The 11,901-nt window shown below is 33.1% G+C and overlaps 1 protein-coding gene across 3 annotated transcripts in view; it reads left to right on the top strand.

Annotated features, from left to right (window-relative positions):
* The window catches only part of Phf14 (PHD finger protein 14), a 278,273-nt gene that overhangs the window by 163,488 nt on the left and 102,884 nt on the right, over positions 1-11,901 (top strand). Inside the window, exon 18 of one of the 3 annotated variants that reach the window (XM_010610529.3) lies at positions 8,315-8,534. The exons of 1 other annotated variant lie outside the window; for it this stretch is intronic. In XM_010610529.3, the coding sequence (XP_010608831.1) occupies positions 8,315-8,389 (75 nt within the window). In that variant the 3' untranslated portion in view covers positions 8,390-8,534. Of the gene's footprint in view, positions 1-8,314; positions 8,535-11,901 lie in introns of those variants that run through there. One more of the 3 variants, XM_033758255.1, reaches the window with a different exon arrangement.

Below are 11,901 nucleotides of genomic sequence, written 5' to 3'. Positions count from 1 at the left end.
TCTCTCTCCCCCCCCCACTTCTTTCTTTCTTTTCTTTTCTTTTTTTATTTTTGGAGACAGGGTCTCACTATGTAGTTCAGGCTGGCCTTGAATTCACTGTGTAGCCCAGAGCAGCCTTGAACCCTCAGGATACTTGTGCCATGAGCCTCCTGGTGTGTTGGAAATACATGCATACACCACCATGCCGGGGTGATCTTGGCACTTTTGAAGAGTACTGTTCATTTATTTTGTAGAATGTTCTTTAATTTAGCTTTATGTAGTATCTTCTTTAGATTAAATTGAGGTTGTGCTTTACTGGAAAGCCTACCACAGACCAGGTGTGTTGTTCTCAGTGCATCACATAAAGAAACTATTTCAGTATGTATTACCAGTTACGTTAAGCCTGATTGATCAGTTAAAGTAGTGTTGATCAATTTTTTCCACTACAAAGTTACTATTTTGCCTTTAACAAAGTAGTTTTAAATCCTTTGAGCTTTCATTTAAGGAGTTGTTTTATCTTTAAGTAACCAGACAATTATAGGAATCTGGTGAAGAAACTATTTTTATCAGTCTAGTGGCTAGTATTTTCATACATACAGTGAGGAGTTGGAGAAGGTCGTGTAGAAATCTTTTAATTTTAATATTCTCTAATTTGATGGCTAAGGAGAAATATAAGAGAGTGTGTTCCCTAAATATATCACAGTTGTTTCCAGATTAGCCTAAGACCCATTTTTTAATTTGATGTAGTTTTTGCAATGGACACTTTGATAACGTCCTTCTTAATAAGATCCTTGTATATTGAAACACCCTAAATTATTATAATTTATATATTTCCTAGCTGAAGATCTACTGATAATTATTGTATTATTTAGATATTATGTTCTTTCTTCATCTCATTTAGTTATCAGTTTAAAGTATTAACAATGTATTTGTCCTCAGGAGTAATAGCATTAAAATTTTAAATATTGAAAAATTTTAAAGCATTCTACTGTATATCTTAATGGAAATTATAATTTTAACTTTGAATCTTATAACTGATTCAGTCAAATTAAGCTACTATGTAAGTATCATTTTCATTATGGAGCCTTTCTTAGCCTTTTACTTTTTTAAATTCTCTTTGTTGGACAGTGATTTGTACTATAATTAGTTTTTGTGTAGAACTTCAAGACAGAGCAAAGGAAATATAAAATGATATCTTCAATATTTTCTGTTATTTTTTGAGGTATTGATTAAAATGGCCAAAAATTATGATTTTTTTTTGTAATGGTAGTATAGACTTTAGTTTTGGTTATAAAGTACACTTACGGTCTAACTAAGCCAAAAGAAAAAAAGCATACATCTATGTTACATTAAAATCGTCATTGTTCCATGAAAAATAAAATTTTGTCTCATTCTATTAAAGAAAGTATTATACAGTGTTTTTGAGTATCTAAGGGAAAGTAGAAGTTCTTTAAATATTAGCACATTTAGGATTTTTGAAATGTTACATTTAGTGATTAGAAGATAATTTATATAAAATACCTTAAAAGAACTTATTCAAATATTGTGTTCCTTTGTGCCATACACTTTTTTCAAATGTATATTGGACATCTGCTGTCCTCATTTGAAAATGCGTTCACCTACTCTGGAATTTGAGAGTTTTTCCTTTATTTTTCATCCTGTAGTCAGTGCTATCAATCTAAAAACGTCATAAGCAGGTTAATATCTTTTAAACCAAAAATGTTATAAGTGAAGGAAAGTCACCAATATAGTGTCCTATGTAGATTTCTACCCTACACTTCTATTCCTGTTTCCCAGAGATTAGAAGTCTGATAGAGACTGAGAATTTTCTATCTTCAACCTCCTCAACGGTTGTCAGACATACTTATCATATAACAACTTGTCTGTCAGAGGAAGAAAAAAACTACTGTAGTATTGTTAGTCCATCTGGATTAGCACTGTATTTTAAACACCTGAACATTCACATACAGGCTGTGGGGTTTTTAATAATTATGGGAAGGTGTGAATTATGGAATTGGTTTATGCTCATTAAGAGTCTACTGCAACTCAAAATTAGCATGTAGCATTCATTTCATATCCTTCCTTTTATCCTGTTTATTATGCCAGGCTTACACCTTCCACTCGCTGGTTTTCATTATCTTCTGTTTAAACCTTTAGAGCACTGTGCCAATCTGTAGAGGCCTTTTCTGGTTAGGAAAATTGCTTCCTGATCCCACACTATATAAAGTCAAAGATTTTATTGTTTTCACGTTTCATTTCAGTACTGGTGATTAAACCCAGGGCTTTGGCACTGAGCTAGCTCCATCTTCAGCCTATTTTATTTTATTTTATTTTATTTTAGATAAGGTCTCACTAAATTGCCCATGTTGGGCTGGAACTTTTGATTCTCCTGCCTCAGCCACCAAAAGTTCTGGAATTACAAGTGCGCACCCATGCCCAGCCTAGACTCTTATTTTTAACTGTCCCAATTCTTGCTACCAAAAGCTGCCACAAAGGAAATGTTAGACTTAGAAAAGTAAACTTACTCCATTAGATCTAGTTCAGAATCATGAACTGGAGAGAAATGATGACGCAAACAACAAAAAAGGCATTTACATATTCTTACCCATGAAATTAGGAACATATCACTGCCCCATTGCCATCTTGTTTGCTATTAAAATAAAAGATACAATTTGGTTATATTAAATAAAGGGGGTTTATTTTGATTAACTAGATTTGAATTACTAAGGTAAAAATACACGAAATAACTCTATTTTATTTCATGACATTTATATTTGAGCTGTGCTTATTAAGAATGCCCTAAGTTACTTAATTTTATAACATAGCCCTAGAATTTTTAATTAAATATGCAGCTTCTATTATAAGAAAAAAAATTCATGTGCATTTTACAGTAAATTTAATTAAGCATTTCTTGTAAGTTCATTTCAGTATCTATCATGGCTCACTACAGTTGGAATTCAGTTGTAAAATAGTAGATTAATTGCCTTTGTATTAAATGAAATAATCTCAAATATGCAAACTCGGGAAATTTAAACGTGGTCTTCAATTGCTTATTCAATGTATTAGAAAACTGCATGCAGAAGTACAGAAAAAAGGGCCAAAGGTTGTTAAATATAGCACATCACACACATTTTGCACTTTACTTAATGATCCAAGTGTTTTATTACTATGAAGTAAATGCACCATTTAAAGAATTATGGTAGAATTGTAGAACATTAAAAACTCTAATTAATTTTAGTCTGAAGCATGCAAGCGTGCTCATTTTGCCTAAAACATTTTCATTATCAGTATTTTTCCACTTATTGAAATAAATTTTTTTCTTGTTGTGTAGCACTAGCATATTTTGTGTATTTAAGCACAGCTTTACATACTGTTGATGTTTATATCTGGTGTTTTAAATGGATAAAAGAAGGTAGTTTTGACCACAGATTGAAAGAACCTTATATGTTGCTTTTCTTCACGTTTTATAACTACCAACATTTAGAACAGAAAAACTACTTTTTTCTAATAGCTCCACGTACTTACTTTTTAAAAGGAGTGCTACTAAAGCATCTAGATGATTTTCACTTATTTTTAATCCAATTTCGATAACTGTTCCTTCTCTGACCAGCGAAAGGAATATTTAAAATCTAAAGAAAACATTTTAAGAAAATAGAAACATTTAGTGTTTATCTATACCTTCGTACTTCATTATTGTGTTGTAGTACCATGCACCTTCTCTGTGAATAGCAAAATTGGTAAAGCAACTTATATCATTCTTGCTGTAAATATAGATTGCCACTGTTCTTATTTTTGGTAAAAAATTTATAAGCCCAGATTATAAAGGTACTGTAATACCAAATAATGTGTTCTAGTTCTGAAAATAGACCATCTTTATAAAAAAGGTAAGAAAATACGACAAGAAAATAAAAACCAATAATATTACTATTATAAACATTTAAGGTGATTTGAAAAAGAATTTTATGTAGAATGATGGAGAACAAATAACTTATTTTAGCTGCATATTTTATTGTAGGAGACATGGGTGCCTTTTCCATATAAAATCTTTGTCCATACATTTTAGTTAACTGTATTTGAATTTTGAACATTTTCATTAAATAACCAAGTCCCCCCCCCAGCCCCTTCATCCAGGTCCTTGTAGTGTTACCAGAAAATTTACATTGAGGTGATTTTGTTCACTACTTTGCGGACCATATTTAAATTTAGCCATTTTTCCCATTAATGTCATTTTTCCCCATTAATGTCATTTTTATGGTCCAGGATTCCACTCTGTATTGTACCCCTTAGTCTCCTCCAGTTTGTAATAGTGTCAGGTCTTGTCATTAATGATCTTGACTTTTGGAGATTACTGTTCTATTATTTTGTAGTGTTTATGAAATGTTTTAATGATTAGATTGAGATTATATGTTATTGGGAAAGATACTATAGGCAGAAGTAATGAGCCTTTTTAATGCCTTATAGACAGGGTTAATATTTCTATGTCTAACTGTGACGTTGATTTTGATTACTTGGTTAACTAGGGTATTTTTTTGCCACTTTTCTCAGCCAGAAAGATACTTCTGTAAAGATGCAAAGAAACATTGGGAAACATGGTCTCTTTGTATAATATTACCTTTTAAGGAAATAATTAAAAATGAAGCAGTCTACAAAATGAGTATAGAATCATCTGTACTCATAGATGATAATTTGAACCCACATATTATCTGACGAATAGAAATTCCAGATGCTACAATAATTGACATTGTTGCTTGGAGCTCCTCTTACGAAAAAGCAAAGGCTAGGAAGGATTGCATCAATTCTTTGAACTATTTATGAGAATGAAACCATATCTGTAAATAACACAAAAATAAAAGGACTTCTTAATCTCAAATTGATGGTATAAGTTTAAAGAAAATCTTTCAAGTTTTATTCAGTGGGAAGAAAGATTTAATTTGAATAAACATGGCAGTGCTTTTCACTAATTTCTGTGATAGAATATCTCATATAGTCTCTACTGCCACCTAGAGCATTAGATCATTACTACACGTTCACCTAGAAATTACCATTCTCTCTGCCTTTCTTTTCACATAAAAAGAGTTAAGAAAGCTAAGGAACTACATTTAGTTATTTGGTGTTATAGATGTTGTTACATAAATGTGCATTCTTGGAAACCTGCTTATATTAACAGATCTGCAAGGTAAAAAATCATGTTTTCTGGAATATGAATTAACAAGCTTAAACATTTAAGAGAAATTTCCCCCTCAAACGGCATGTTGTTGCTATTATTTTAGAACACTTCATGAAACAAATGTCAGACTTGTCAGGGCTGTTACTAAGAAAATGATCCGTGTAGCAAGGGTCTTTCATTGGGAAACAAACAGATGTTTATCTCAGAAGAGTGAAAAAAATCCTGCCTTCCATCAGAAGAAATTTTTGCTTGTCTTTAATATCCAGTACTAGAGAAATGCTTTAGTTTAAAAGCTTCCTTTTTTGCAGTGTATTTACTATGCAGTCATTTATCAATGATACTTGATTTGCTGCCCAACTGATTTACTTTAGTAAATTTACTAAAAATTTACTTTAGTGATTTAGTTAATCTCAAACTGCTTTTAAATTTCAAACAGAAATGACCTATAATGTTAAATACACAAATTAGAAAACATCATAAAAAAATCCCTTCTGAGCCGGGCGTGGTGGTGCACACCTGTAATCCTAGCACTCAGGAGGCTGAGGCAAGAGGATTGCTGTGAGTTCTAGACTAGCCTGGGCTACATAGTGAGTTCCAGGTCAGTCTCAACTACATAGTGAGACCCTGTCTCAAATCCTTTCTGGAGCTTTCTTGAATCAAATTTTAATGCTTTTATTTATGGTAAAGTTGATTACTATCATTTTAATGATGTTATACAGTAGTAATTTCAGTGTTATACTTCAGCAATTGGATTTGACTGCCTTTTCTTCCCCTTCTGTAATTCTTTGCTACATCTAGGTTACAGCTATCTTTATATAAAAGAAGAAACAGATTAGCTCTTACTAGTTATACAAGTGATTTAAAAGCTTTCTAAAAAGGGCAAACTATTTTAAGACAAGTTTTCAACCTAAAGAAAGATGTGAAACAAATTATGTACCTGTCCCAAACAGAAGCTAATTCTAGAAAAGAGGCATTTATAAACTTTATTTTGTAATTAAGAAAAATTCAACAAGACACATTATATTAAGAATTCAATATTCTGGTTTATCTGCATATTCCTGATCCATACATTGCCATATCCAAATTAATGTGAGATGCAGTTTTTAATTCTACTTAACAATATGATCCTGTAGCTTTTATTTATAATTAAATATGAAAGCAAATGTATAAGCTACTTCCTCATTCTCAGGTTTATTATTAAGTGTTTTTTTCTATTTTGCGTTTGGTTAGTGTTTAAGACAGTAGAGAAAACTAGATAACTTTGTTAAAGCAGAAAGTCATATTGGTGTATAAACTTAGTAGTCTGCTCAGGTAATAACAGCTCCATTCATCTCCTAAAAATTAGAGAATATGAGCTTGCTAATGGCTGTGTTGGTACATGTTGCTTCAAACACTTTTTCTGTTTTCACTGCTCTTTAAGTAAGATTTCTGGAAATGCAACTGCTGCAGAAGGAGTGGTAGTACAGTTTTCAAAATTGCATTTGGTTCAGACAGACCTCTCTGATATTTTTATTTCACTGTTTCACATAGTTCGGGAAACATTAGTTGGACTACACCTATATACAGCTATATATTGTGCCTGTGCCTGGTATATGGTAGAAATATAAGATAATGAAACACTGCCTTGAGATATATCTTGACAAATTCAGTGCTACCTAATGACCATTTCTTGCCACCTTTCCTGCTGACTTAATACTGTCAGATACTCTCACCTAAAGAAGACAGTGAAAGCAAAGAGAAAGATTTTACTTTTCCTACACCTTGACTAAAATGTTATCTCTAGGAACTTTTTTCTAAAAAATGGAAGCTACCTACTCATTAATAAATCTTTGAGTCAGTTGAACTTAATGAACTATCTCTACATATTAGAGATAAATTGAGAAAAAAGTCAAGTGGCATATAATAGCTATTTGACTAGGAAGCATATATAAAATTAAATCGCCAAGTGATAAACTCCCATCCTTGTTGTCTCACATACCTGTAAACATTCCAGATTGATTAGTAATATTGATAATTCTCTACTTTCCTGATGTTTGCAAAGACTAACACAGGGGCTGTTGAGTTTAAGAGAAAAGAATTTCTTAAGGAAGGTTTTTACACCTTAATGACTTTAGGAAAGGTTTATGGATTTTCATAGAAAATAAAATATGTTCACCTTGATTCACATTTACTTAATAATGTCACTAAGCCACACTCAACAGTTGTTAATTCATTTGAGTTTGATTTTATAAGATGCTGAGACACAGCATATGTTTGGTGGCACCGACATTACTGCTATTATTTAGAGATATTTAAATTGTTGTTCAGGCTTTAATTCAGTAGTTAGACAATGCCTGTTCTTTCACTTAATAAAAATGAAAGCGCATGATAAATCAGAAGTAATATGAAAGCATGATTGCTTTGTACTTGGATATTGTTAAAGAAACATGTATAATGACATGTATAATGAGATGGGTTACAAATGTAAGATGAAATATTTTTCCAGAACCTCATTATTTATATTTTGAAGGTCACCTTTAATATTAAACACAAGATGCATTTCATCTTTATGGTGAGGACATTATGATGTCACTTCATTTATTTACCATGTTCCACAAAACCTGATGTGAATTATGAGGCCACCACTTAGAATCGAAACTGTAGAAGATTGTAAGCATTCTACAGCCTGACATGCCCATGTTTCCTATTTTAGACCTGACTGATCTTCAGATAACATATGGTGGTACAAGTAATTGGAAAATTGACAGACCTGTCAAGAAAATATGTTAGATGGGACCAAAATGCCATACTGGAGCCCATAAAGTGTCTTAGAAGTTAAATTTATTGTTTTTTATTAAAGAGTAAAGTAAAAATATCTGGTTCACCCCCATCAAAGAAGGCTTTTCAGTAGCAAGCGTTTTCAAAAACAATTTTTAGGACATTTACAAAATTGGTTGCTTTTAAAAATATAGGAAATTTTGTAGTAGTACAAAATATGTCCTACAAAACAGTATGAACTATAAATATTTCAATATTACATAATTTTATCCTGTATAATCTTTGATTTAGGATTCCTGAAATCACAATAGTTCATAGTCCTACAGATAAGCCACAGTTAAAATTACATTAACTATCACTGAAGCATGCCCTAAGTTTATATTTTAATGTTTTCTAAAATTTATTTCACAGGAAGATGAAAATGAAGCTGAAAGAAAAAATATATCTCAGGAGCTCAGCATGGAACAGAAAAATCCAAAGAAATGAAAGATTTTCTGTAGTGTTTTTGAAAAGTTGGCAACTTAGGTAGTAGCAGATGAAATTTCTAATTTGTAATATGTTAAATTGTAAAATCTTACTTGCAAAATGTTCTCAATAAAGTTGTTGAAATAGGAGCTTGTATTCAGAATGTGTGTGTTTTAGAGCAATTTACTTTTTACTTAAAAGCTGGTCCTTGGAATGTTTTTAAAAGGATTAAAATTATTTTTGTGGGGGTGGGTACCGGGGATTGAACTTGTCCTTGCGCTTGCAAGGCAGGCCACTGAACCACTGAGCTAAATCCCCAGCCCTTGGATTAAAATTCTTAACTAAAGTTTTAAAACAAAAACAGGATTTTCCTTTGTAAGTGTAAATTTATTTGGGTGAATGCAAAGAAAATTTAGGAGAGTCTGTTTTCTTCCTAGTTTGTGTTATCTTTTTAAATATCCTTACCAGAATTCTCATTATCAATATAAAGGAAAAAAAAAGCAACATAGTTTAAAAATGAATAGGGAACACTTGCTCCTGAAAACACTTAAAACCAGAGCCACGGCTTGAAATACCATTTTCTGTTTTCATGATGTTTCACATGATATTCTAGAATTGCAAGGAAAAGATGGAAAAGGGTTATAATTTAACATATGGTAGACATGGAACCATGCTTGTAAATTTATAACATATCTACTGGGTGCTGGTCCTTACTTTCCCCCAGACATTTTAAGAACAATTTCCATGTGTGCTTTGACTTAGGAATTTTCTAAAATTCATTTGATCTATGTCTTTATTAGAGTTCTCAGTAACCAGCCGTTTTATTGTTTCTGGTTCTGCCCTCCCAAGTTGTCATTTGCCAGATACAACAGGACCAATGAGTCTACCTGCTATTAACAGACCCAAATGTTTTTGACAGATGTCTTTGATTTATTTTGGACTTTTGTTGTTTGTTTTGTTTTTTGAGTCAGGTTCTCACTATGTGGTGCAGCCTGACCTTGAATTCACTATGTATTTCAGGCTGGCCTCAAACTCACAGTGCTCCTCTTGCCTCAGCCGCCTGAGTGCTGAGATTACAGGTGTGTGCCACCATGCCCAGCTGTTTATAATCTTTTTAAAGTACCTGTTAATACCATTCCTTTTTGGATCCACTATCTTTCCTAAAAACATGGACCTTTCTTATTTGTAACTTATTCATAGTTTACTGCCCTTATTTTTGTTCTCCAACTGCTTAGCTATAGTTTTTTTGAGACAGGGTCTCACTATATAGTTGAGATTGACCTGGAACTTACTACGTAGCCCAGGATGGTCTCAAACTCACAGCAATCCTTCTGCCTCAGCCTCCCAAGTGCTGGTTACAGGGGTTACTATATAGTTGAGATTGACCTGGAACTTACTACGTAGCCCAGGATGGTCTCAAACTCACAGCAATCCTTCTGCCTCAGCCTCCCAAGTGCTGGGATTACAGGCGTGTGCCACCACACCCTGCAGCTATACTTTAATTCATCGTGAAAACATTGATTTAAATGAAAGGGGTAAAACCATTGTAAATAACCATCCTGTCTGCTGCTAAATTTAAAAGCTCTGCTTATAGCAGAACAAGTACAAAAGAACCTATTGCTTCTGGGAGGTGTTTCAGGAAATCATTGGCCATACTTTAATAGACTATTCGTCTGTTAGTGTGCTTTCATCTCCTGTATGTGTTGCATTTATAAAATAAATGAAGTGTGGGAGGCATGATGACACTTAGCCCCCTGCGAACATTTTAAGTGTTTTTAAGTGATGTCTTTATCCATTGAAAGCCATGTAAGTTGTAGTTTTTTCAAAAGTTTTTCCAAGATACATATCTCTTACTTTAGGGCCTTCATTTCCTTTCGGAAATGTTTGTATATGAATTACTCAGTTAAGTTTCATACCTTCTATGGTAGAGAGAAGGAGTCTTACAATTCTGCAGGGTTATTATGTGACTGTCATTAAACCGGTCACCTCACCTAAATCAAACTGTACATATAATGTATTTTTATATTCTATAGAGTATATTACATAGGGGCTCAGGCTGCCCTAACAAAATACTTAAGGATGCGTGGCTGGAAAGACAAATTTACTTGCTCACAGCTTTGAAAGCTGGAGGCTCAGATACAACTTCAGCAGAGTTCTGACTCCAGTAGGACTCCCCAGCATGCAGATGGCCCTTTTCTCACTGTCCTGGTGCAAGTACAAACAGGAAGACAGAGGGGGCAGCAGGGTGTGAGCTCTCTGGTTTCCCCTATTTCTTGGCCCGAAGTTGGTGTAAGTCACGTCACTGTAAGTCATCCCGGAATTAACAGTGTAGAATGCCTATGGAATGAGAATTTCTTTACATTTTTGTGTAACCTGTGTAATTCACCCACTGTGCCAAATGGTCTTCTCTTCACATTAGCTGTTGAGTTGTATTTCTTGATATCTTCAAAGAATTTAAAACTAAAACAACGTTTTATCAGTAGTTGTCTCCATCACATTTGGAAACAGCACTTTAAAAATTGTATTCAGGATTATATGCTTTCCTTAAATCTGAGGAGCAAACAGAAGAAGCAGAAAAGAATGTTTACCCTTCACTGCTATCAAATGGATACTGTTGGGCACCAATACACCCCAGTTCATAAATACACTCAACAAATTTTTGTTGGGCTAACCACATACTATGTAATGTTTTATTACCATGAATTTGATGGCAGACATTCTAATACTTCTCAAATAAGGGTCTCAATTTAACTTGTACTAGGCTTAGGAATGACATAAACGAATATAGAAGGTATTGTTTTTACTCTTCAACTTTACTGAACTATGATTTATATAAAATAAAATGCACCCATTTAAAAATATGCACTTGAATAAATTTTTAGAAATGCATGCATGCATGTAACCTTCAGTCAAGATACAGAACCTTCCCATCAGTACTCTTGGAGTTTTGCAATTGTCCCCTTACTACACTGATCTACCTTCTTTCTTGATTTATTTTTGCTTTTACATAACCTCACACATACAGAAACATCCTGTGTACAGTTGACTTTCTTCACTCTGTGGAAGTATAAATAATAGCATTTTGGGAAAGAATTTGAAGATTTCTTACGAAGTTATGCATGCCTTAGTATGTGACCCAGCAATGCCACTACTAGATATTTACATGTAAGAAATGAAAACATGCCTATACAGAGATTTCTACATGGGTATTTTAACAATTTTATTTATAATAGTTAAAAACTGGAGCCAGTTCTTTTTCTAATAAATAAAAGTCATGTTTCATACTTGATTTCCTTTTCAAGAGCCATATGTCACACAGTTTTGTGGTGTGGCTCACAAAATTAACTTATTCCTTTTGCAGTATTTCCTCCAAAATAAGAGCTAACTGGAAAATAAGTCCTAGCAAGATTTTTCAGGATGCTTGTAATATAAGACCTACCTCAACAGTAAGCCCCAGTTAAGATCATTAGCCAGACGGATGCATTTAATATGTCCATTGCAACACACAACAGATTTACTGAGCTATAAAATTA

This window comes from Fukomys damarensis, unplaced genomic scaffold (genome assembly GCF_012274545.1).
Source record: "Fukomys damarensis isolate Sample0158 unplaced genomic scaffold, DMR_v1.0_HiC HiC_scaffold_4, whole genome shotgun sequence".
Taxonomy (NCBI): domain Eukaryota; kingdom Metazoa; phylum Chordata; class Mammalia; order Rodentia; family Bathyergidae; genus Fukomys; species Fukomys damarensis.
This window is presented reverse-complemented; position numbering and strand designations above follow the sequence as displayed.